Genomic DNA, 27,914 nt, shown 5'->3' on the forward strand with positions numbered 1-27,914 from the left:
CTAAATTGTAAAAATCGTGACCCTCGAACCAAAACTGAGGCCCCAGGCGGGGTTCAAAGTTTAACATAGAAATGCATAGGAAAATGTTTAAAAAATCTTCTTCTCAAGAACCACTGCACCAGAAATGCCAATATTTACACAAAAGCTTGTAAACATAGTGAAGATTCTAAATTGTAAAAACCGTGACCCTCGGACCAAAACTGGGGCCCCAGGCGGGGTTCAAAGTTTAACATAGAAATACATATGAAAAATGTTTGAAAATTTTCTTCTCAAGAACCACTTCACCAAAAATGCCAATACATACACAAAAAGTTGTATATATAGTGAAGATTGTAAAAATCGTGACCCCCGAACAAAAAGTTGGGCCCCAGTAGGGGTTTAGATTTTAACATATATAGGAAAATGTTTTAAAATCTTCTTCTCAAGAACTATAGTGCAACTGTTTGGGATATTACTATGCATACATGTACATCCTTAAATAATGTAGATTCAAAAAATTGTAACTCCCGGACAATTGATGGGCACCAAGAGGGGTTCAAAATTTAAACATTTTAAAAAACATAAAGGAAAAGTTTAAAAAATTTTCTTCTCAAGAACTACAATGTTTTAGTTTGTGGAATTTCTATGCATGCATCCTTCGCTTATGTAGATTCCTAATTGGTAAAATCGTGACCCCCGGACCAATACTGGGGCCCCAAGATGGGGTCAAAGTTTATTATAGAAATATAAAGGTAACATGTTAAAAAATCTTCTTCTCGAGAACTACAATGCTTCAATTTGTGAGATTACTATCATGCATACAACCTTGGATAATGAAGGTTCTACAGTTTTAAAATAGTGACCCCTTGACTAATACTAGGGACCCAAGATGGGTTTAAAGTTAAATGTAGAAGTACCGGTGTTGTATAGCAGTTTTTCCCCCATAGTAGCTTTTCCCCCCGGAAAACCTACTATATAGTAGCCTTTCCCCCCGGGGGGAAAAGCTATTATATAGTAGCTTTTCCCCCATAGTAGGGTTTCTCCCTCACGTTTTTGGTTCAGATTTTATAAAAAATATTTATGGAAATCCAGTAAGGATTAAAATCAATATTTCTACACTCCCAGGTTGCATACATTAATCTGTACAGGTTAAATTCCGTTTTGCCGATTTTTTATATTTATAGACAATGCTGAAATTTGAACATATGTGTAATGGAATTACACATAGAACTTAATTTAGGTAATTTATTGAAAAAAGTTTTACAAGTTATACACTTATATGCATAATTCTGTGTTCTGAAATTGTATTAAGCGAGAATGTTTTAGGAATTTTTTGATAAATCTATCAGACTGTTTGTTTGTTTGTTAAAATTTCATCCAGGCTAAACCTCTGTTTTAGAGAAATTTGTTTCCGATGTTTCAGAGTCCGATTTTTAAAATCATATTATAATAATTATAGTGCATATTCTTTAGGGTCCAATGTCTCATAAACTAGAGACGACCATATCACCATATTTTTATAGTGGCAGTGGTTTACCACTTGAAGACACTTCAGTCCTCAGGGTAGGGGCCCATGATGTTTCAGGGCCCGATGTTTAAAACCCCATTATAATGATTGAATAGTGGGAGCCGAATATCAAATTCTAGAGATGACCAATTAACCATATTTTCACAGTGATAGTGGTATACCACTAGTAGATGACACCGAAAATGTAAGCCCTCATGCAGGGTAGGAACTTTTGTTGTTTTAGAGCCCGATGTTTGAAATCCAATTATAAAGAATATGTATTTTTTAGGGCCTTGTATCTAAAAAACTATAGATGACCACATGAACATATTTTTACGGTCATTTAAAAGTAAGAACATCATTTAAAAATACACAATCACTCATACAATTCTTTATCAAAATGATATATATGTAAATGTATATCATGTAATAAAATATAAAATGTAATATGAAAATTACGTTTAATTCTGCTACTTTTTTTTAAATTTACGAACAATTTTTTTTTAAAAAGGTACGCGGGTAAGATTCTTTATTCTTCAAAACATTTAATCAATTCATCAGATGATTAATGATATAATAAACTAGAAAACTGACCAGTCAGGAAGGGCCCCGCTATGACAATTAATATAGAGAAGTGAAAAACACTTTGAATTCCATCCTCTTTATATTAACAGTGATGAATAATAAATGTCCGGCAGAAGACGTGAAGAACTGGAATATATAGGATCTCGTGATTTGTAGTTGGATATGATTTTCATCAAACAATTAAAGTGTTTTTTTCTTGAGCCTTAGTGAGGGGATAAAACACACAAGTTGGATAAAAATCATATTATACTACAAATCATATGAGATTCTATTTATCCCATGTTTTATACACCACAATCAATGTTTACACTGTTTATAAAACTCCACATTATTTTACTTCATTATGCTTACGCAAATCCCATTGTAAAGTCACAACTGTGGGATATCAAAAAAAATATCCAATGAGTCATATCCACGGGATAACGTGGGTTAACATGGGATGAAATAAAATTTGTTTAAAAAAAACAAAGAATTGATACCAATGCAATGATACCTCGGCTTTGCCTCAACTTCAAACAAACATCACTGCAGACACATGTGTACGGTAATACATATAGCAGATAAAGACAGACCTTAGATTTTCTGAAACAGGCAAGATAATTTATCTCAGGGGATTAATTATCCTGCTTTCCTTTAATATAAACATAGCAACCAAATACAACAACAACACCAAAACATCCATTAAAAAATAAAAAAAAAAGAATCGAAAAACTGATATCTAATAAAAAGAAAAAAAATTAATTTATTGTAATTCATATATTTTTTTTTTATTTTACAGAATATAAGTATTTGGACTAGAATGAAATATATTCTTTATCAAATATCATCCTTTAAACTGAGGGGTAAACATATTAGGGTGCAGCTCATGGAATGAGAGTTTAATTTGCTTCAAAACAAACATCAGTGCAGACAAAGGTGCTCATTAATCTCGATATGACAGATAGAGATAAGCCTATAAATTTTCTGCAGCAGGCAAGATAATTAATCCCAGGGGATTAATTGTTCTGCTCTCTCATCCTTTTCTTCTAAATTTACAATAAGATTTTTTTTTTCAGAAATGACAGAATGGGGTTATTATCTGATTACCTGTTAAAATTAACAGCATTAAGGCAGAAAAAAATAAAATAAATAATTAAAAAATAAAATAGTGAAAAAGGATATCTTAATATATATCTTGATTTTAGAATTCAATAAAATTATTATAAATCATTGTGTACGGTATTTTAACCAAAATAAAATATGAATATTATATTTTAAATCCATATTTCAAAGAATGTACACAATACTACACATCATTCAAAATTGACCTTAACTTCAAAACAAAGTTCATTTGCAGACACAGGCAGTGCAGTAATTAATCTTAATGTGACAGATAAAGATAAAGCTTAGGATTTTCTTCCTGTGGAAGGTTTATCAATCCCAAAGGACAAATATTGCACAGCCTTCCATGTATACAATGATAACATTCTCAGCAGTTATCTCTCTTTGCCCATTCATTCTCACAGTTATCTCTCTTTGCCCATTCATTCTTATGCATAGTTAGGAATCTACCCCACCACCCCAGCTACAAATCAGAAGACATAGAGAACCAAACTTAGCATCAAATACGTATTTCTGCCTACTGAACTACACATACCAAATTTGAACTTGATTGGGCAACCATAAAAAGAGTTATTAGAAAAAAACAGGAAATTTGTGGACGGAAGAGTGACAGACGGACGGACAAAAGGAGGGACGGACAGAGTGATTACTATAGGGCACCCGCAAATCCTTGCTGGGCCCTAATAATTAGATAAATAAATCAATGAACTTTTATTCATAGAAGGAGAAACCGAAAATCAAAAATAAATAACCAACCTAAGCGCATATACGGCTTTTTTACTTGTTAGATGATTAGAAAAACAAGCTTATATTTTTAAAAAGTCAGCTCATCACAATATGTGTTGGATGTTTTTTGGGTTTTTTTTTAATTACCCTTGTTTAATTGTTCGAAGAAATAATATGGTACACAAGTAAATCTTTATTGCAAACATACGAAACAAATAGTATAAAATATTTAGGTAATTGAATTGTATATCTTGATTTATATGGCATCGTTTTCGTTATTGTTTATTTATAAATCACGTTGCAAATTTAAAAGTGGAAAAATTATCAAAAAGTGAGTGACAATATAAACATAGAGTTAGTTCAGGCTCCATTTCACATTTTCCAAAGTAACCAGCAAAGATACCGACATTGTTCTGGTTGTGAAGACATTTCATTGTTTTTTAAAATGTTTGCATCATAATATCTCGCGTTTCGTAGAAATGTGCTTTAAAATATGAATATGCGTAACTTTAAAACGAAATGGTAAATACTAACTTTACACATGCTTTTAATACATAATTAAAATACCCCTTACCGATGATTTTGATCCCCATCAATCAAAGCAAAAATAAAACATTTCAGTTTCTCATCATATCATTGCATTCTGTCTCCCGTTTGATATTTAGAAAAAGAAATATATTATTGTTTTTAAGATCGTCAATTCTAACGGTATTCATTTAAAATTGATAGCCTTTTGGACGAAGGGAGTAATACATTTCCACTTTTTATTCCCTTCCTCTACAAAATTAAGTCAAGATTGGTCAGTTAGTTCCCTGGGAGAAGCTTATCCATTCATGTTAATACATTGGGAAATTAAAGTTCCAAACCGGCGTATTTTCACTCAAATGTGATCTCACGTGTTCATAACGACGAAGTCAAAACTGTCGATAAGCATCGATTAGATGAAAAAGATCCGAGGTATTCCGAAATCCGTGTAAAAGGCGTTCCAAAAAATGTGAGAACAGGTGAAATAAACGATGATGACACATGAATGTTATGAAGGCGCATGCCTTAGTTCATATTTGGGGTTGAAAAACCATGTATTTTATTCTATGTATTAATAAATGCCATAATTATCCTTTATTGTGGGAAATTAATATCATATCAATTAATGCAAATTATTGTCACGAATGGTCCGCAATAAACATGGCCGGAAAGTAAAAATGGGGGAAAATCCACTATATAGTAGGTTTTCCGTGGGGGAGAACTGGCTATAAAAAGGGGGAAAGACCACTATATAGTCAGCTTTCCGTGGGGGAAAAACTGCTTTATAGCCATTTTTCCGGGGGGAAGAACTGCTATATAGCCATTTTTCCGGGGGGAAAGATGGCTAGGGGGAAAAGGCACTATATAACACCGGTATATATGGAAAATGTTTAAAAATCTTCTTTTCGAGAACTACAATGCATCAATTTGTCAGATAACTACATAAGCACCCCCAAATAGTGTAGATTCGAAATTATAAAAGCCGTGACCTCAATCTAATACTGGGGCCCCAAGATGTGTTCAGAGTTTAGCATAGAAATAAAGAGGGAAAATGTTGAAAAATCTTTTTCTTGGGAACTATAATGCTTCAGCTTGTGAGATAACTATGCAAGCATCCTTAAATAATGTAGATTCCAAATAATAAAAACTTTAGCACTGGACTAATACTGTGGCCCCAAGAGGGGTTCAAAGTTTAACATAGAAAGATATATTGAAAATGTTTTTAAAAAGTTTTTCTCGAGAACTATAATGCTACAGTTTGTGAGATTACTATGCAAGGATCCTCAAATTATGTAAACTCTAATGTAGTGGAACCAAGAGTTATCTTTCTTGATGTTCTGTACAGTCTGAGAGTTATTCCTCTTGAAGTGGAACTCTTCTACGTTCAGTTTTTCAGGTTGTGTATGTGCGGTCCCACCGCAGTGCTACATATTTTCATTCCTATGTTACTATTTATGTTGTTCAAGCCAACCATAAACCTCGGACCATAACTGGGTCCCCAGAAAGGGGTTCAATGTTTAAAATAGAAAAAGCATATGCTACGAAATGTAATGTTACAAGGAACTGCTGTTCAGGTGAGCGATGTGGCCCATGGGCCTCTTGTTTTATTAAAACCGTTCTAAATTTTGAAAAATTATATTTTCATTAATATTGGTGATTCTATCTAATACATCAATAGTTAATGAAATCAACTGAAAAAACCCCACAGAACAGCTGATCTTATCATTCCAATTTAATTCATTTCTCCTCTCACAAACATACAGCTATCAACGATGAATGACGCTTTAATAAGTCGAGTTTTATTTCGCCAAATGGAATTAAAATATTTCTCCTTATGCTTCAGACTTTTTTAAAAATCAAACTCATGTACATGTATAAACATTTGTTTTCCATGAATAATTATTCATCCCTGATAAAAGATGTATGGGACTTTTATTTGCAATTATATATAATTTTAGAAAATTCTAAGATATCAACATTGTAGAAAAGAGGGAAAGCATCAATGTCATTTTAGTATTGAGGATAACATATTGTGGTTTTTAAACGTTATAATTTCATACATATGGCCATACTTCCATATCTTTATCTATGCAAACTCAAATAACAAGGAATGTAAAACAGTGTCTAAAATTGACAACGTCCTATTGAGGGAGTAGAACCTTCGCAGCCAAGATTGTCTCTATGTATATTAATTTTTCTCTTTTCAGAAAATTTTGTACCAAGTTGTGGCAGTACTACCTGTTCAAAATTACTGTACCAACTATTCTTGGTGGCACATGTGGTGGTTTGTAAAGTTTATAATTTATCAAATCAGATTTATCTACTCACATGAGTTCTCGGTCTTTATACATGTAAATAAAAAAACCTTAAAACTCCTTAGATTTAAAGCTTTGGAAGCATATAGTACACGTTAGCCGAATATTATAAACTTTTGTAGAAAAATTTTATTTCATAACTTAATCTGTTTTTACATAGTTTCTTTGAGCTGAAAATTCTTTATCCAGATTAGTCCTCCCTCGTGGGCCAAGCCTCTGGTAAGTGAATGGTTATTTGAATGCAGTTTGAGTTATCTGCCCCTTTATTTGTATGCTACAATTCAACATTCGGAACAGTGTTCACGTTTACCAGAATAAAGTTTAATTAGCAGCAATATATTCGAAATACTTCTAGTTCACTGCCATTAATAAATTCTCTTGCATGTAAAATTTTAAAAATAACATATCTTTTAGGATTTGGCTGTTCACATCAAACCTTGATGACAAAAGTGCATCAAAATATGTGTAAAAAGAAATACACATAGAAGGTAAGATGGTGAAATTCAATATAAAGCATGTTAAATAAACACCAAGACTTGACCTATTTTCCCATCATTTTATTTCTCACTTTCTCTAGTGCAGTGTCCCTGATTAACTAAACAGGAATTTGAATGTACAAAAATTGACCATCATCTCTTAACCCAATAATTAGACCTATTCTACCCAGTGCTATTCTATCAATGGCTGAACGGCTGTTTACAAAAATAAGCATACAAATTATTTTTTTGAAAAAATGCAGCTTTCGAACTGAAAAAAAAAAATTAGGGTGAGCCTAAATAAAAAAAACATACAAAATAAAATTAAAATTAGTTCACAACTTTGTTAAATACAATGCATTAAAAAAAATTGACAGAAGCTCTAAAATGAAACATCTTAAAGTTATATACAGATAAATCATTTCATGATGATAATTTCATCTGTTCCAAATAAAGATCTTCACAACTGAATTATTGAATGCCTTGAAGTAAACGTAGACAGCACACAACATTAAACATTAAAAGAAGCAACTTCTAACAAAGCTGACCCACTAGCCGCCTGCTGTTTGAGATCTCAATATGAACAGTTTCACTGAACTCATGAAGTAAATGTCAATGAATAAAAGTATACTATTTGGGGATGCGTTTCACAGTTGATTCATACACTACAGATACAGCTATAATGACAATTTCATCCTGTTTCCGATTCCTAACCATAATGAATTGCCAATTTCAGACTTGTCACTAGTCTTTAAGTGTTGGAATGGTTTTTTCTTTAAAAACGTTATATACAGCAGGTTGCCATTAACCCAACATGGGTTTGTGTCAATGCTAACGTAAAAAAAAATATAAATAAATCCTCTGAAGCTGTATTAATAAAAAAAAAATCAAAGATACACAGCAAATGTATTAAAAAACTGCACTATTTTTGCTCATGCACCACTAAATATAGAAACTAGGTCACAACACCAAAACTGTGTCTATTGACACTTTTTATCACAGTTGTAAACAAGACGTAAACATTTGGACAAATTACTTGCTATGATAGTAAAAGATGAAAAGGAATGAAAACTGTTGACAAGGCTGTGCAGACTGCTGATTCAAGCTAAGAATTTGCAGACCGCCAATTCATGCTACAATCCTTGCCCCTCCTATGAGACAGTCATACAAAATAGTCCATATGTAAGCAAACTTGGAAAAAAAAAATATGCAGTTTATAAGACTAGAATGTTACACATATCCTCTGAATAATGACAACACCTCCACTGTATTCTGAATTCCTTAAGTAACAAACAAATTGGCTACATCTGATCACACTCTCAGATGGCACTGTTGTCCATTGAATGGGGATGCCAAAAGTCTGATCCTGTGGGTACCCCCTCACACTCGGGGACACACTGGAACCCAGATGGCTTTCTTCTGTTCGTTTGCTATCACAGTCTTGACTTGCTGGTGCATTTCTGCCAAGTTGCCACCCTGAATTACAGCTGAAAATCAAGAAAAACAACTTCATTATTCATTTTGTTCACAAATTATTATCTAGCACTGTAACACCTTGATATATTGCATATCAAGATAACTGTATATGTATAATGTTTTCATTTTATTTCATTTTTTTCATGTTTCTTGGGAGTTTCACAAGACAGATATAATATGTAAAATGTTCATTAATTCAAAATGTTATACATAAAGACCCAAAGGAGCAACAGTGATAGACATTTCCCAATAAATTAGGCAAATTACCAGAGAACTGGTGCTGGTAGTCCTTTTCTAGCTTCTGGAATTTGTCATACAAGTCCTTTGCAGACTTAGCACTGAGTTTCTGGGAATGGAACTGAGGATCTGTTATCTCCCTTCAAAACATAACAATATACATCTTGTTTAATTGACTTTCATGGACCTCTTAGCGTCTTAGAAAATGGCAATTGGAATAGATCTACATGTAATATGTCTAGAAGATTACCGATAAATGACTTTTGCACCAGTTCTTACCTAAGTTGTTTATATGACCGATGCCTGGCAAAAACAACAATGGGGTAGATCTGAAGTCTGTGCAGTCTCTCAATGGCTGACGGACTGATGCTGAGCAGACAATGCTTACCCTGCAGGAACCACACAGATTTGAAAATCAATCATAAATTTAACATAGAAAGTTTACATTTAAAATTTGTCCATTCAATATGTATAAAACTTAATTGTAAGTCAAATCAAAATTTAAAAAAAAAAAAAAAAAGATCAACAAGTTTACCTTATAAGAAATATGAACTAGGTACATCTGTAACTGAATTAACTAATTCTTTCTCTTTGGTAACTATTTTATTTTGAGTTAAACAATACTTATTCTATTTTACTAGATAAGGTACAAGAACTGTTTTCAAGACAGACTTTTAGATACTGATAGCTCCTATACCTGATCACATATCTCCTTGATGATTGAGGTTTTGATACACTGGAACTTGTCCTCCTCCTGCCAGTAGTCAATGTAGATGCCATCTGCGAGACCCTGCTCCATTACCTGCTTCGTGGTCTGCATCACAGCTAAGTGAAAAAAAAAGTAACAGAGGTTACAGCTAAGTGAAACAACAGTAACATTGGCTACAGCTACTGGTAAGTGAAACAAAAGAAACATGCTAGCTAGATCTACAATGCCATTTTAGACATTCTTCAGTTTTGGAAAAGGCAATAAAATCATACTGATCTAGAAAACTGGTACTGGTAAATAATCCCTTCCCTTGCCAAATCTTTCAATTCAGAAAGAACGCAAATCAGAAACTTTGCTAATAGAGATAAAATGTGCCATTTATATGAAACCAGCCACTGATTTTATTCACTCTTATTCACACAAAGAATCATTACTGCTTCAACTTGAGTATCATTGTACTTACTAGGTTGACCAGTGCTGTATTTGTCTGGAGACTCGGCCACCAGTTTCTTGATCAGAGAGTCAGCCAAGGGAGCCAACAGAATCACAGGTCGGATGTTTTTATCTGCAACAGAAACAAATGGTCATATTTAACATATAAATACCGGTACTTATTCAGTGAAAAAATGCAGTGCTATATAAAACAAAGAACGATAAAGATGAGCTGTAGCTCTACTTAATCATTTCTTTTTTTTATTCAGAAATTGGTTTCCTTAAAATTACATATGAGATATTCAAAAATTTCTGACTTGTTTGTGACCGTATGAAATCTTTGATGCAAATCAAAACTTACATTCCATTCTCTCCACTTTTGTGTACTTGTTGAATGCCAGATCTGTAAAGTTAAATAAAATCAACAATGATTTAGATGTTTTTTAAAGAAAATAATCAACAGAGAATCATTCAGTTTGGTTAATTTTGCTTTCACTGCAATTTAATACATGTATTACCTTCTAAGACAGGTACTGAATCACTGCTGAGAGATGTCTCAGAGAATGAGTTAAATTCACGACTGTCTTTGGAGTTATTTCTCTTGTGTTTGGTCCTTCTTCTGAAGAAACTACTCCGAGCAGATCCAGACATCCGGCGAGTTGATCCGCGGATCTCCTCAAGGTCATGAAGACTAAGACTCTCAGAGTGACTCCTTCGGAGCTCCATCTCTAGCCTTAAAAAATAGTTCAAATACATATACATATTGCCTGTAAAATTGTTTTTTTTTCTCTGTTCTAAATAAAAAATTTGAATTTTTGACAACATATCCATTCTCAAGGTACTCCCTTGATTTTCACCAAGTTATTTACTTACTTGTCTTGGCTTGGAATGATTCCTTTGTAATTCAGTTTATGGCCATCGTCATCAACCAGCCACGCATACCAGTTGTCTGGTTTGCCGTCGTATAACGTATTCTCGATCAGCATGATGTCATCCTTCCTAAAACTCAGTTCTCCGTCCCCAGTGGGCTTGTGGTCAAAATGTGCCCGCACATAGAAAGACTCACTGTTAAACTGGTTACATAGATGTCGATACTCTGTAAATAATTTGCTCAGAATATAAATTCAAATTCAACAGTACAATAAATCTACTTAAGTATCTATTGTTGATGCTTACTTGTTTGATACTTTAAAGTATAGGATGTGTATAAATTGTCCTTTTTTAATTACTTACTTGCAGGGTTATACTGTGCTTGCATTCTGACAAATGCACAAGGTTTGTTTAATTCTGTGGAGGCTTTCTCTGGGGTAATTGTTAAAAAATCAACATTGTTGTACTAAAAAACAACAAAAATACATAGTTTAGTTGTAGTTGCAATACATAGATAATTATATAAACTGTAGAGAGCAAATTAATTCAGCTAACACACACATACCAGGGTATTTTGCATATTACATTTTGCGTGCATTAAAAATCTTTTGAAACAGTTCAATTTACATATCATTACAAGCAGTTTTTAAATCTTACCTCCAGAATTTGGTCACCACACCTCAAGCCATCGTGACCAAACACACAACTATTCGGTTGGACCTCTTTGACAAAAATTCCAAAGTTCAGTTGGCCAACAATGGCAACACCCAGGTTCTCATTGGGTAAAGATTTCATTGCTGTTATCACTCTGGGGTGTTCAGAGGGCAGATCAGAGCTACAGGTGTAATGAAGAGCAGAAATCAGAAATATTATTGTATCCTTAGAGAATCCTACTTTCATTTTGAAATCAATATTAGGCTATCATTTTCTTCTCTTCCCTGTAACTGTGTACCTGTAGATGACTTTATACCTGGGTATCCTGATATGTGTGCTGGACTTGGAGCTGACTTTTCTGGGTCTCCTGAATGTATCCGACTCAGGAGAATTCATTGGAGAAGTTCCAGTGCTCTCTCCTGACGAATCAGCTGCCCTGTTGTATTCTAATCAAACAAACATTCACATAGAGTAAGATATAGAATAAGATCAATAGAAATCAATGGACGCTGATTGATTTTTTCAGTAAGGTGACTTTTCTCACCTTCAGGATTGTACTGCACAAGAAGGCTCAATGTATTTCCAGTTTGTCGTAAAAATTTAGCTGCCATATCTTCTGTGGCCGTTCTCATGTTTATTCCACAAATCTGAAAGATTATTTCACAACAATGTAGAGTCAGGTATTTTTCAATATGAATAATGTATGTCATAAACCATGATTGTTATTGTTTGTAGTGTAAAATGGCACTAATTAATTAAAATGATGGGAATCTGTTAATTTGTGATGCAATTCTATTTTATGATAAAAACATGATTCCATTTGGAACATATCAGAAATTTTCCTTTTAAAACATATCTAAAAATGGTAAAAAAAAGTCAATACTAGTGGAATACAGATTTCACAGAATTGGCTTCTGAAGCATGGGGAAGCTCAACTTGACTAATGCACAGCAGAACAGATATTAGACCATTCACAGCTACATGTACTTCTTGGAATTTCTCTAACAGCTAACAATTGTTACAGGGTAAAATATGTAGAAGTATGATATCAATAAATATACAATTCTTCGTCAATTCTTTCTGATAAATTACCTCCAGGAGTTGGTCTCCGATGACGAGCCCTGCCTCCATGGCCAAACTGTCCTCCTGTACGGAGGAGACAAACACCCCACCCTGGGGACCACTCCCGATAGTGAACCCCACACACTGCGAGTCCCGCTCTATGTTCATCTTCCTCGTCTCACCCATCAGAGGCCTGCAATCAATCAAATACATGTGATTCTTGTAAAATTTGGATGGTTAAGGTGGCTGGCTTGTTAAAAAATCAACCGTCAGACCTGCCTTAAATTTTTGACATACTATATTTTTGTCCATTAACTAATATTTAGTAAAAAAAAAAATCCAAATATTTTAGTTTTAAAATTTGAGCATTTTTAATAGCAAACTCTTTGTCTTAGGAGGTAAATATAGTCTAGAAATGGCCACGATGATCAAGCCCTCTTAACAAAATGCATGGACATTCCATGGACTACTATAAATCACTTTAACTTGTTAGACCTTTTTTCGGTGAGTGTACAATACATTTACTCATAATAGTTTAGTTGTATGAGTCTCTGATCAGAGGATTGATCAGTTCTTATACTATTTATCTTTATTCTGCTGTGAGTTGATTCTCTTTCAGGAAATTTATGTATAAATATGAAAATTAATTTAGAGAATGCATAGTGGATTTAAAAAGAAAAAAGACCAAACAAACGAATTTACAGATTCCTTACTTTCTTCTTCTTTGATGGAGAGATTCTGTACTAGTAATTGGCTCTTCTGAATAGCTTGGGGATGTAGGACTAGTTCTTGCTGCAACTAAACAAGTTTCTACAGTTAAGAACCAGACTCAACCACTAGTAAAAACAATGTCCATTTAAATGCTAAACATGAACAAGCAATGGCACATTTTGTGTAACCTTACCAACTTCCACGGAGCCTGAGTTCCCACGTGTTTTGACAGTGGGTATGTAGATTCGTTTGGAGTTATTCTTTACGTAGGGAGGTTTGGTTGATCCATCGATGTCGGACACTGTTCTTTCTGAGGAGGCTCTACTTGGAATGTAACTGTACGGATCACTGGCTGAGCTGACCACTGAGGGGCACGGGGAATTACAGAAGTCATAGGGAGATCTCCGGGGCTCTATGTCTGGAAATGACCCTGGAGGTGAATTATAGGCTGGGGAGAAAGAAGGACTGACTGTGACAGGAGCACTAGTCTGGCTGCCATGAACAGATTGATAATGAGGGTGAGGTTTCACAACCAAGTTGCCACTGAAAAAATAAACATACAAATAACTCAAAAATTACAGCTACATGTTCATAACTGGAAACCATAAGTGCTAACATTTTGAGTGTAAACTGCTTTGAAAAAAGTGAAAGTTTAACCTGTTATGCTGCATCCTGTTACCATGAACTATGGGCCGTTCATGAAATGGTGGAGGTGGATTAAATGCAGAGTGATCACTTGGAAACATTGACTGTACAGTCTGGTAGTCCGGTGGCAGTCCTGTACCACTCACAGAAGAGTCACAAGAGGAATGAAGCTGACTAGAATTGAATGGAGGCAAGTTCGCACTGTGTCTGTGTAGCTTGTCCTTCTCTGAGGATCGGGGTCGATTTCTGTGTGCCCTCAAGTTTTCCCAATTCTCTCGTGGAGACATGGAGGACCCCTCAGGGTGGCTATTGTGACTAGGGAGTGGCCGTTTCTTTTTATTATGTGGAAAGTGCCTCATAACATTATTTTGTGGCATTGCATTGTCTGGATTAAACACAAACTGAAGGTTGGGATACACATTGGAGTTACTGTTACTGTGTGGATATTTCATAGACTTGGGGTTAATTGGTGGAGAGTGTATCGGGGAGTTGGACAGCTTGATTGTAGAATCACTGCTTTGTGGACTGTGGTGAGGACTCTGTTTCACAGCTATATGTGAAGCTTCTGTCCTCTCTGGAGGCACTGGGGGAATTTTGTCAGGTCCCTTGGAAAAAAAGTTTGTGATGGATGGCCTGTCTGGGTACTTCTGTGGGGAAGGCATCACAACAGTCCCTTGTTTCATTGGCTGCATTTTGTAACACTTTGGCCACGTACCACTGTTTTCATTATCAAACTCACGCTTTTGAATATTTTTTCTCTGTCCTGTTCCATGATTTGTCTTGGGGTCTCCAAGACTAAATTCAATCAACACATTGTCATTTATGGCTGAAGTTGGTCGAGTAGAAGAATGTCTCTTGTTTGTGTCATCATGCTCATGCCGATCATGATGCTTAGGTTTGTGTTTGAAAATCTTCACAAAAGCTTTCTCAAGTCTGTAACTATTTTTTGATTTATGGATGTCCAAGTCTTTTTCACTCTTGGAACCTTTCACTGTCAAGCTGTTTGACCCTGAACTTCCAGAATTATTCAAATCATCAGTTTGAGAGCTGCTGGTCTTGACTTTACCTGAACTCTTTTGGCTCTCCAGCATGTGATCATTTCCCTCCCACATCAAATGCTTCATGTCCTCACTCTTAGAAAAGGTTGGTGAGAGCTGGGTTCCAGAGTCCTGACAAATGCCCTTGTGATTGACAGGAATGGGGGAGGAGCCTGCAGAGTTGAAAGGTGACATTTGTCTCCACACTTCAATGGACACCGGGTCAGAACATCCCTGTAGAAGTTTCATTAGTTCTGTGGGGGTGAAATTCTCCACAGATTTACCATTGACCTAAAGTGAAAAATCAAGGTTACCGGTATGTATTAAAGACTGGATCTGAAAATTTCCAAATTCATGTTAGGTATAAGAACTACACTGCACAAACAGTGAGCAAGTTTCCAGTACTTACACAGATGATCCTGTCACCAGTGGATAGCATGCCCTCCTTGGCTACAGTGGACCCTGGGACTATACGGGCTATGTAGAGACCCTGCTCAATGTAAATTCCAATATCTACAACCAAAATCAAAGAAGAGCTTACTTTATGTCACTGGACATTCTGCCTGTGTATCCCTAAAGTACCGTACAACTAGTAATTGTTGAGATGATCTAATTTTCGCTTTTTTTGCGATCTCTTTTAAAATCGCAAGTTATTGAATATGCAGAAATTATATCCTGTATCATTTTCTATAAGAAACTTTTTAAATTGCTAAAAATGACTGATGCATATTAAAAATGCTACATTTTCCCAATTTTTGCAAATTTTGAGACACACAATAAAAACCCAGATATTCGATATTTCGTAGTATATCACAAAGGGAAGACCATGAATTGGTTTAGAATTGAATGTTACTGATATATAACTGACCTTTTCCTAATGACAAATTCAGCTGAATAGGCTGCCAAATTCTAGGTGTAACACAGCGTCTTCTCCTGACCAGCTACAATTGTATAAAAAAGATAATAAACTTGATCATAAGAAATCATCGCTTAAAATCAAATTAAATTAAGGTTTTATTTTTGCGAAATTAAAGGTATCTGCACATATTTTAAAACAAAATTAAGAAGGGGAGAAAAACATTTACAATAAAAAAAAATAATTACCAATGATACATGTGAAGAGTTTTTCAGAGACTGGAGAACGGTTCGTTTGTCCACATTTGTTACATCCATGTTATTGATTTTCAGAACCACATCACTGATTCTAAAGGACAAAAATTTAAATTTTACTGTCACATTTTTAACAAAATGAATTTCCTGAATTTACCAAAAACTGGAGATATATTAAAAACATTTTCAAAAATACTAGAAAATAATGAGTTTACCATTCTTAAAATGCATCATGAACCACAGAAATTTACACTCTGAAGCAGGCAATTACTGGGAAATGATTTTACATTTTTCCTTGAATTGTAAAATGTTTATGTGCTGAAAGTTCAGGTGTAAGAGAAACGTGACTTAAGTGTTTCTGAGACAGCTTACTTTAGTTTGCCGTCTGCTACACTTCCTTTGACAACATGGTTGACGTATACAGCGTAATCGTTGGGAAGAACAGGGTCATCTTTTCCTCCCACAATATCAAAGCCAAGATTATCTGGAGTCAGTCCCCTCTGAAAAATCACCAATAGGACTTCATACATAAAGCTTTTGTTAACAGTAAATTGCTGGATATTGATTTTTATAATAAGCCCTTGAAGTGGGTTGTAAGCTAGCTTTTTGTGAGCAATATCATAAATACAAACTGAATTCAAATTGTTTCTTTGGTTTTTACAATTTAAAATTTTAATCCCTTTAAAATGTTTGATGAAGAATGGAGGCCCTGTGGTTGCTTTTGTTTACAAAGCTCTGTCAGACATAAAATCCTCAGCACACAAATAGTAAATCAAATACTTCATCACTTTATCTTTATTAAACAGCAGGTCCCACTGACAAATATTGGCACAAGTTAGTATTTGATGTTACCGCATCTCGATTTACGAATTAAAAAAAAGTTGTTCACAAGGAGCTGTTTTGGTGAACTAAGTGTGAGATGGTTTAAGAAGCTGGCATGGAAACCTATTATCTGGGAACATCACGGTTACAGATTTCAGTTAATTGTAGATCTCAGCTGTTCTGGCACACAGAGAAACAGTTAGGGAGGTCAAAGTTCACACAGATATACATGCATCTTTCTTGTAGATTATCCAATCTGCAGAGTATCTTATTAAATTTTTTGATCTTGAACTACCACAAGGAGTATGCTTTCAACCCCCTTGTTTTTATACGGAATTGCTAATCACACCTAAATATATTTCATGGGAACTTACATGCACAGGTTTTTTCAAAAAAGTTTCGTGTAATTGGTAAACAAGGCTGATTAATTAAGCATCAAATATTTGTGCACCTAGCTTGCCTAGACAAAACAGTCTTAAGTCTCAAACACTGTTGTTATTCAAAACATAATCCATGTGCGGTATCAACACCTTAAAACCCATTGAAACTTGTTCTACTTCTTTTTCTGCTGTTTTACGCAGATAATGTTCATTATTGATGTTTTTTTAACCCTGATAAAATGACTTCTTTTGTACTTCTAAAATCTGAGGCATCCACAGACTTGTTTGATAAATGTTTGATTTTTTTTTTAGTTTTTGTTAACAATAACAAGAGCACAGGGTGCATATCCACAAATCCTGTCAACGCCAGTGAAAAAGCACACTAATTGTGCTGACTGACGTAGTAGTAAAACAATGCAGGGCGAATAATAAAGTGCCAGGCTTTTCAGTGATTTTTCATAGAATTAATTATGAAATTCCCAATCCATCTTAATACATGTACCAGCATGTGTTCCTTGAATTTCATAAAAGGTATAAAATACTAAAATGGCCCCTAAAGAGCAATGCTATTCTATGAAATTTGGGTATATTTAAATGATTAGACAAGGTGACTATATACTGATGGTGTCTGCCCCTCAACTTACAATGTCTACTTGCACAGTTTCAGTTTCCAGCTCCTGTAGGTCAGCATCAATGGCGGAGTCTCGACTGTGGTTGTGTCCAACACCATTCAACTGGCTCTTCCTGGCTTCTTTCTCCATAATGGCCTCATACTTCTCCCTGTCAATAATTCAGATTTAAACATTTAAAACATTTAAAGCACAGTTTGATGATATTAAAAAAAACTGTATTCTTTAATAATGACAATTCTAAACAACAAAGCTAAACCGCAACCCCCCCCCCCCCCCCACCCCTCCTTGACACATACAAACAGATGCACAAAGCTTGGCAACACATCTGTTTATAAAATGCTTGAGTAATAACACCTCACTGTGCAAGTTTCAAAAGAGTGTCATATATAAATTAACAGACAAAACCAGAGCACAATAAAAATCTGTGATTCATGAAGACAGGACGATTTCCCATCTTTGTTTTCTGTATCATTAAACTCAGTGCCCCCCTCTCTCTCTGTTTGCGCATCATCAGTCACCTCTCAGGTTTACTGTAATCAGGCTGAGAATCTGAGATATATCACCGTGAACCCTGGCTAGTACTGAGTGTATTGCAGACAGACAGTTATGCAGTACTATACTGTAGAGAGAGAGCATTCTATGTCATCTGCACTTTCTTCATTGCTGATATCATTTGAAGGCTAAGTTTTCTTTGACTGATCTCTTATCAATGGTTCGCAATCAGGCGTATTTTCAAACATGACATTTTGATGTGATTTGATTTTAATGTATTTCGCCAATTGGGTCTCAAACAGAAATATCAGGATGTTTTTCTTTCTGCTATATTAGACTGACTAGTACAACATGAAATAGGTTTGTTTGATTTCCACAGGAATACAAGCCCACACACATGCTTAAAACTTAAAAAACATCTTTTGATTCCTTTACATCTAAATTACTTCCCGAAGCCAAATTCTTTTCAAAAGGAAAATTTTTAGATTTGCTTTGTGCAATCAACTACTTTTTCAGATCCCAAATACAACAAAACTCTTACTTTCACCACTGTTGATTCAAATAAAGAATCAAAAGACTAAACCTATTAGGTGTATTCTTTACATAATTTTTAAATGATTTATTTATACAAGTGTATCACTCTAAAAATACTAAATTAATAATAGGCTTGTTTACAGGTTTATCTGACTGCCATATGAACTACATGATCTGTGCATTAGCAGGTGTATCTCGTTGCAAGATTATTGGCCCAGTGAAACACACCTGACTTCCTTGAGTTCTTTACATGCCTCCATTTTCTCCTTCTTGATATTGTCATAGTCCCTCAGTGCCTGGGCCTTGTCACTGACCGCCCTGTCCCTCTGGTGACGGAGACTCTCACACAGTGACCGGATTCCCTCTCTCTCCTGTACAATCTTGTCCCGTTCACCAAGGGCCCAGTCTCGATTCTTTTTCGACTTTTCTGCCTCCGTCTTGGCATCTACAATTCAAGAATTCACACAAAGATATACAATTTTTTCTCAAGGCAATAAAAACTTTATTTAGAATTTATGAAAGTTCATAACAGCTTGATGTGTATGATGTTACATTCAAACTCAAAACTACCATGAAGCAGAAAAGTTGAAATTTCAAAACCATGCATGCACTTATTCACTTTGTGTGGTCTTAAAGAAATTTCAAGTGATAAAAATCTGTTTCAAGATGTTTAATAATCATCAATGAAATTATTTAAGTGCACTTGATGATCTTTTAAAATCAATTCTAATAGATAAACAGGGGGAGGAAAATCATAAAAATCTTCAGAACATTAAATCCTGTGTGGTAGTTTAAAAAAGATGCATTTTTCATTCTCGTTCATAAAAAGATTCCCATCTTTGTACATCACCTGAGGTAAAATCAAATAAACATTTCCATATGGAAAGCACATCTGCCTCCTTAAAAAAAAAGCAGCAATCAGATTCTCGGAAAGAATATGTTGCTGGTTTCTAAACCTAGCAATAATCCTCTGTATATTGAGGAAGCAGAGAATATAATCCTTACCGTCTAATGATTATGTCTTTTTCTTCAATCAGAGAAGATTTGGGGGTCATTGGTTGAATTAATGTGTTTCTTCATTTATCAAGGGAGCAGAATATTAGCTATTTCTAAGATTATGTAGGATTGAATCTGATATATTTTAGTCTACCTAGTTAGAGTGCAAACAGTCATTAAGCAGACAAGCACTACCAATCATGATTAAGAGGTCATAATAATTTCTGCATTACACTGAGACATACAGAAGGTAAACAACTGTGTGATCAGTAAACTGTGAACCCCCCCCCCCTCCAACCCCCCAACTACATCCACAATATTTAATGCCTTTGGGCTTCCATGCTGGGAGTAGAAGATACACATCAATGACTTTTCATCAGGTGAACCAACTCTCTCACTATAGAGATCTCATCTACAGCCATGAAGCCCCACACATCCAACTGAGCCCCATCTCGAGACCCAAACCCAGCTAGCACACATACAACAAACTGGGTTTTGGCACATTTAGTGTTTGAACCCAGTTTGCAAAAGACAAATCTCTTTGCCTAACCCTAATCTGCCAAAAACTAATGAGTTTGTTTATCTATAGTGTGTATTGAGACATTTTGGGGTATAAACCTGAGCACTTGATTGTTTTTCACAAAATGAGAAGGGCCGCGACAACCACAGAGTGCATTTCATTTTGTGCTTGTATTTACTCTGTTCTGATGTGTTCCAGATTTTCTGATATTTGATAGGCATTTATCAATCAATAAAATATATATTTTGGATGCAGGCCAAGTTTATGTTAAAACTGAAAGTAAGTACAGAGAGACTAAACAGGCATGACTTGGCAAGTTCACCACAAGATCCATTCCCAGATTTTTTTCTCTGTGATTTTGTGCAACTCTACTCCATCAGAAACTAAATCAACAAGATTAAACTCTCTTTTAAATGAAAACATTGAGAAAAGCGAACCATATGGTAAATCAAGTTGGCTCTCTGAAACATGTTCACACTGTCAACTTTGAAAAACAATCTGTTAAGTCATCGAAACTCTTCTCTGTATGTTTTGTGATAAAGTCAGCAGTCATATTGTAAATGGCGGAGAATCTTATCTATCTAAAAACTTGAATGACACAAATTGGGTGCTGTAAAATAGTTTATCTCTAGGAACAAGTGAGTCACACACCAAATAAATTGAGCACCACTGCTGCTGTTTCATCCAATTTAATAACATGGTTTGCACTGATGGTATATACACACAGACTTACACCTAAACACTGTACAAAAGGCATGTCCATTCTAACGTAAACAGAGCCAATACTAAAGTCAGTGTACATTTGGGTCAGGAGTTTTAATCTTTTTACTGTCTCCTATCTGGTTCAATATTTAGTCTGGATCTACTTCATTCATTATAGAGTATGGTTTGTTCAGTGGTAATTGATATAATTCATTAAGACTTCAAGTGTAAAACAGATGTGACAATTTTTTTTTCTACAGGAAATTGAGGTAATTTAGTGTTAAACTTAGACATGGGTGATCTCAATTAACTTTCCTCTCCTTATTGTATCTTCAGTGTCTGCTAACTTCTTATGTCTACTAAAGTCACATCTGATTAATCACTTGTACTTTTTTTTCTGATACAGAGGAAATTGTCAATAATTGCATTTTCTTGTTCATTAAAAAATCAAATAACTTACTGAGACTTACAAACAAGAAATGAACACACATATCATGTTCTCAAATAATAATCATGTCAGAGCTAACAGCCTGTAAGTGTTGTTGCTTTGAAGTCTTAAATCCAGTTGAATGAACTTACCTGACAAATCATGTTGCAACTTCTCGATGATCTTCTTCAGAGCTTCTGTTTCTTTGGACACTTGATCAATCTCTTCGGCCTGTTCTTTTTGGGTTCTCTCCCTTTCATAGGTTTCCCGTAATATCCGATCCCGATCTTTAATTGCCTCGTGTCTCTCCTTACGAGCGATGTCTCTCTCTTGTGTCACCATCACATAATCCTTTCTGAAATCATCCCTCTGGTTTTCCAGGTCATCATTCTTGGATTTCACATCACCATACCTTTTCTGAGCTTCTTCTCGCTCTTTGTCTGCTTCTTCCTTTTGCTGAATTATTGTTAGAAGTTCTCGCCTCAACATTTCTGTTTCCTCTCCTGCTTTCTTTTTCTCCATTTCCATGGTCTGGTTTTTCTGTGTGACCTCATTTAACTTATCCTGGAGTTGGTTAATTTCTTTGTGAACACTGTCCCTCTCTGCCCACACGAGATTATATTCATTTCTTGCAGCGTCCCTGTCTTTCACAACACTTTCGTATTTTTGTTTCTGAACTGCAAGAAGGTGGTTTGATTCCTTCATCATTTCATCCCGCTGTTGTGTTACTTTGGCCAGGTCTCTGATGGCAGATGTACACTGTTGTTTGAGGATATTTCTGTCAAGCTTCAAACTGTCTCTTTCTCTTGTCAAAGTTTCGTTAAGTTTCATAAGTTTTGTGTTTTCATCTTTACACATACCAAATTTTGTCATCAAGTCATTGTGTTTAGTGAAAATTTCTGTGTAGTCTTTTCTTTGTAAATCATGGTCCTCTTTCAACAATTCATATTTTTGCAATGTTTCATCGTACATCCTTGCCATTCCATCAGTTGAACCCTTCTCAGAAATGACGGTTCGTAACTGTTTGCGTAAGTCTGATATCTCCTGCTTATCTTCATCTTGTAGATTTCTGTATTCTTGTTCTAAAATCTTTTTCTCAGATTCCAACTTTTTAATTTCCCCATGTAGATGTTCGATCTCTTCTTTGGACTGTTGGAGATTTCCTAGAGTTGCTATGTATCTTTGACGATTTGAGTCGGACTCTCGCATTGCCTGCTCACACCTACGAATCGTGTCCTCCTGGGACCGCTTCAGAGACTGTACTTCACTCATGGCTCTCTCACACTGAGATCTTAGTCTATGGTATTCTTGATGCCAGTCCCCATTTATTCCATGTTTTCCTTTGTCTACAGATGTCTTGGGCTTGTGATGCCCATCATCTTGTTTGTGTGTTAAAAGCTCGTAGTCGTATTCATCGGATGGGATAATTCTGGTGTAGGTTAGCGGAGTAGATGGATCCAAATCCTGGGATCGATTCTCTACAAAATTCAAATAATTTTTATTACTTTCAAATTGATGTATATTGCCTGTAGTGTATTATTATTACATGATTTTCAAGTGACAAGAAACATCTACAGTGCCAACATCTATATATTTCTAAGCCTTCTTATACACAATTTTTATCTAAAGTAGCTTTCCAAAGGAGAGTTCTGATTAACTCTTTCCTTCAAACTGGCTACTTGTATTAACTTACCATAATTTAGATATATCCAAAACATGAGGTTACAATTTATGCCCTCTTAACCAATATCCTCATTCATGAAATCTCATATCAAGCCATTTACCAATTACAACCAATGAAGAAATAGAGAGAGTGAAAGAAAAAAGTACAGATAAGTAGGTCAGTCATACAGAAAATTGGAGCTGGCTAATTCATCAGATTTGATTCATGGGAATTTCACACAATTCACAAACTCAGCATGGGAGTTCTGATTGTGAGTAGGAGGAGAAACTTTAGAAGTAAACAGAAACATGCTTTCACTATGACCCAGGTCAAACCTGCAAGACACCTGCACATCTCTCTTTCTCCCAGGAGCAGATGGCCTCAGATTTTGGCCAATCTTTCCTTCCAGGTTCTCATTTCCTGACTCAAGTTTCACCTTCAAGGAGGTGATGAATTCAGAGGGCTGATTCAAAGCATTTGGGCCTTGAACATTTGAACTGCTGGCAAAGATGCTCTTCTCATACATGTATCAATAAAGACTATCGTATAATAGGGAGAGTCGTAGGATCTTGATAAGGACTTACCCAAATGATGTCCGACTGTTCCCACAGTTAACCCATATTTTACCCGAGGCCTTGGACTAGCAGCACTATGATGTCGTAATCCTTGCATGATGGTGAACTAGTAGAACCACACTAAACCAACTAAAAACAACCACACTACACGACTTTTGCTGCCAGTTTCAACATTAAACATGGCAGTATAAACTTTTTTGTGCAGAGAGAAAAACACTCGCACATCCAGTAGCTCAATCTGAGTGATTGGCCATATGCTGAGGAACTCTGGGATATATATCCCGCTCACAGAAGCTGCTGCTGTTGTTTATTCTCAAAGGTTACAGGGGTCACAGACGAAAAGCTGATCAAAAGCTGGATAGTGGTGATTGTATCATGAAACACAATTAACCCACATTTAACAAGAGGGTCTCCACGGAGTTCACAGGAAAAAAGATCATGTAATAGCCTAGGAGTTATTGAATTAATCATGCAATATTCTAAGTGTTATTAAATTAATCTCCTTTTTCTTCTTTCTTGTTGTAGAAGGATTTTCAGCACTACTGACTTCCGATTAACACTTCTTGATCATAATGTTTAGTAAGGCTTATTTACTTCTGTGCAGTGGTACTTTAAATACTTGAGAAAAATTTCTTAAGCTAAAAATAATGTGTTTACTTGAAAGATTTTGCTATATCTCGTACTTCATTAAAATTCTGTCACACTTAAGTCTTTTCACACTAATATGTACAAACCCATGCATCTTGCTTGTTAATTAACCACGGCATTAAAGTAACAACTAAAGCCGTATAGAGCTACATGGTGGATATTATTAGAGTACCATAAAAGGTTCATTAATTGATCATAATCTCCAAGGAGGCCAGTGAATAATCCATCATCTTTGTGTCAAAGAGTCATGCACATATCACTTCTACATGGGGTCAAAGTCCTTAGCCATTTACACAGTCACTCCTTTACCTAGCCTACAGACGCTGTGTCCAAAATCTGGATAAACATGTTCAATTAGTCAACCAAAATAATGCAAATCTTGCCAAATTATACCATTCCTGTAAACCATTAACAGTCTAGTATTTACATGCCAAAGTACTAAACCTATAAAAAAATTGCAACCAAGTCACTTCACGAAACAGCTTTTATTCAAAACTGCTTTCTTTGCACATGAATAACTGGATTCCAAACCAATGTCTACTGAGTTGAGGTTCTTTGGGCCTTATATACTTTATGCCACTCCAGACCCCAAATGACATAAGAGCACTCAAAACATGGCAATGTAAATCACCTTTTGCTAAATTGGAGATAGAGAGAAATGTGACAGAATAGGCAGACAAGTAAACACACTATCAGGTTTGTTTAAAAAGAGAGAAAACTGAAAAAGCCAGAAGTAACAAAAATACTGCAATAATTCCAATGGAAACATCTGCTGTACACAAAAAAAAAATGCCTCACATTTTGACATCACTGTTAAAAAAAAATCGGCCCTGACATGTTAATGCATAGAATAGTGAAGGAAGCAGAGTCTTGTATGATCCTACCTGAATGACTGCTCAAAATGTCGTCTTCTGAATCAGATGTTAGAGATAAAGACTGGGAATCTGGAAAAAAGACAACAAAAGCGTAATCATATGCTTTATCTAATTAGGCATCTGTTTCTGAAACCACAAAAATGCTTCATATTGAAGTATTTTCAAGTACTTTCAGGCATTCACCTTAGGTAGAATTGCATACCTTCTAGGGATTATTGGAAATTCAAAAAGCATTGCTTTTAAGTTTATACTAAAAACTGTTTCATCTATAAACTAATTTCTGAGACCAGTTTCAAATATTCAAGGTTGTTTTCCAGTAATAGAGAGCAAAATAACATGTCACATATGATGTTTATTCATATATTTAGGGAAACAATAATCTGTGCACTCCTTTTTATACAAACATATCCATTTTCATTCCAATGGCAAAATAATTTAAATTTAACTAAATTTTGCAAAGAGAATGAAATATTATCGCAGATGAAAGAAAGTTGAAAATGAACTTGAAGTCAAATATCATTGCTAATCCTTATTAAAATCTTAAAGAAGCCACCTGTTGTAAGATGTTAAAGCTTTGACAACAGGTGTTGCTGCAAAGAGAAAGTAATTCTGGTACAGATCAAAAGCTCGTGCAATCTTTGATGGGGTACAATAAAGGCATTGGTTGTAATCCGCTGTGACCAGCCTGTATATATGTGGGTTTTCTATACTAAACTTGCCAACAAACATTCAATTAGATACAATATACCACCAGAAAACACAGATGAATACAAGCAATATTGAATCCCAGGGGCCAATATTTATTGCCAGAGATATTACTTGGTGAGATCTTGCTTGGTGTGCAATAACTGACAGGAACAATGGCCGTGATCAGTAATATATATGTACCTACATACATCAGTGGTAACCATCAAACATTTCCCCATCCAAGGTTAACTCATGTAGCAGCAGACACAACAAATCAAACAGGAACAATAAATTCAGAGCCAAGGTAAAATATGAAGAAGACAAGTCATGATGATAGGTTAAATACATTTTCCCTTTGTCATTCAGCTGCTTTGTCCTTGGTTTTCCTCCTCGTCTTGACCTTAAAAATTTCTGACAGAAAGCCTATTGTGAGATTTTCCTCAGGTATATACAACAAAGACTGAGAGTTCCTAAGGTTCATCCAGTTCATACACCATAAAACCACAGATCAGGGTGTCTTGTTTATGGCTTTCTGATCCGACTTGTTAGGTCTATTTTAAAATCTGGCGATAAAGATACACACATTTGCAACAAAGACATTTAGTTAGCTCCAAACTGGAAAACAAATAGTCTTTACCAGGCCAGAAAAAGCACTCTACTTTAAACATTTGAAAGTAAATTTCCCACCTGTAAACACCTCAAGAAATCTTTACCTGTGCTACATTTACCTTTGGGCACAAGTGTACCTTTGGCTAGATGACCACTGAAGTCCACCATCTTAGCCCTGTTGTCATAACTGGCCTGCAGCATCCATCTCTCCATTGGATGTCACAGTAAAAACATCACAACAACGCCCGACTAAATCCCTCAGATAGAAAAGTAAACACCACCAAGAGAGTCACCCCATCAATAACACATCAAGGTAAAACCACACATCTACCATAGCAAATCAATGAACGGCCCCAGTTCACAGGTTCTGCACTGTGCAAACACTTTTTTGATCTAGACTTTTTATAACATTATTAATTATTTATAGATCATTTAATCAATGCTAATATACAAACACCTCGTAGAAGAGAACAATGGATACTTTGTATACATGAACACGCAGGGGAATAAACAGTCAACTTCCAGTCTGAAAATATGATCCAAATAAAACCAATTATTCTAATGCTTTAATTTTTTTCTTTTTCAATCTAACTTCTTGCATCTCATTGTTTGATTGCTAATAAGAATTTTTAAAACATATAAAGATATTTTTTTTACCCTAAGATTGAGCAACACATGTACATGAAGGATAATAAAAAGTTTGAGTTGTTTGTTTGTCTGAAAAGAGGATTAATTAAGGATCGAGTTGTACTCTTCTAATCTAACTTCATTCTCCACACTAATAACCTCGACTCACAGTGGGTTAAACCATCTTTAAACAAAATCAAGCTACTGTTAATAAAGCCTATCAGCCACTTTGAAGTTACATCAATTCCTACAAAACAAGGAAAACAATAATTCTGTAGATACCAGTAGCATAATAGTAATTACTGATCTTCAAACACTTGTAGATAACCTTGAAACAGCTGTCATTCTCAAACACAAGAGTCACTGACGAACCATATAGTGTAATGTAAGCACAGGGTTATATACAATAAATGAGGAATCTGTGATATCTAATGCAGTAGATCAAAGCATGCCAGGGCATTTACTTTCTGTTGTCTTGGTGCACAATATAACCTTGACTTCTTTAAGTTCCTATGATCAATTGCAGGATTGCATTGAAAAATACACATTTATTCTTGTGGACCAAACT

General features: G+C 35.2%; 1 protein-coding gene across 3 annotated transcripts; it reads right to left on the bottom strand.

Annotated features, from left to right (window-relative positions):
• Positions 1-7,279: 7,279 nt before the first annotated feature.
• Positions 7,280-27,091, bottom strand: LOC128165234 (disks large homolog 5-like). Of its 3 annotated transcripts, none has more exons than XM_052829544.1 (25): positions 26,857-27,091; positions 25,433-25,492; positions 21,815-23,140; positions 19,246-19,462; positions 18,004-18,139; positions 16,530-16,657; positions 16,152-16,251; positions 15,916-15,988; positions 15,457-15,560; positions 14,023-15,338; positions 13,559-13,908; positions 13,368-13,452; positions 12,685-12,847; positions 12,137-12,239; positions 11,909-12,038; positions 11,596-11,773; positions 11,302-11,404; positions 10,942-11,164; positions 10,587-10,801; positions 10,430-10,471; positions 10,100-10,201; positions 9,625-9,752; positions 9,207-9,316; positions 8,958-9,067; positions 7,280-8,701 (listed from the first exon to the last, which is right to left on the bottom strand). In XM_052829544.1, exons 1-25 carry the CDS (start codon positions 26,930-26,932, stop codon positions 8,595-8,597), a joined length of 5,685 nt encoding a protein of 1,894 aa, XP_052685504.1. In that variant the 5' UTR covers positions 26,933-27,091; the 3' UTR covers positions 7,280-8,594. The 3 variants fall into 3 exon arrangements, with proteins under 3 accessions (XP_052685504.1, XP_052685503.1, XP_052685505.1); XM_052829543.1 differs by having other exon boundaries at positions 26,839-27,091; XM_052829545.1 differs by lacking the exons at positions 25,433-25,492; positions 26,857-27,091 and adding an exon at positions 23,910-25,196.
• Positions 27,092-27,914: the final 823 nt, after the last annotated feature.

This window comes from Crassostrea angulata, chromosome 10 (assembly GCF_025612915.1).
Source record: "Crassostrea angulata isolate pt1a10 chromosome 10, ASM2561291v2, whole genome shotgun sequence".
In the NCBI taxonomy this organism is placed as follows: Eukaryota; Metazoa; Mollusca; class Bivalvia; order Ostreida; family Ostreidae; genus Magallana; species Magallana angulata.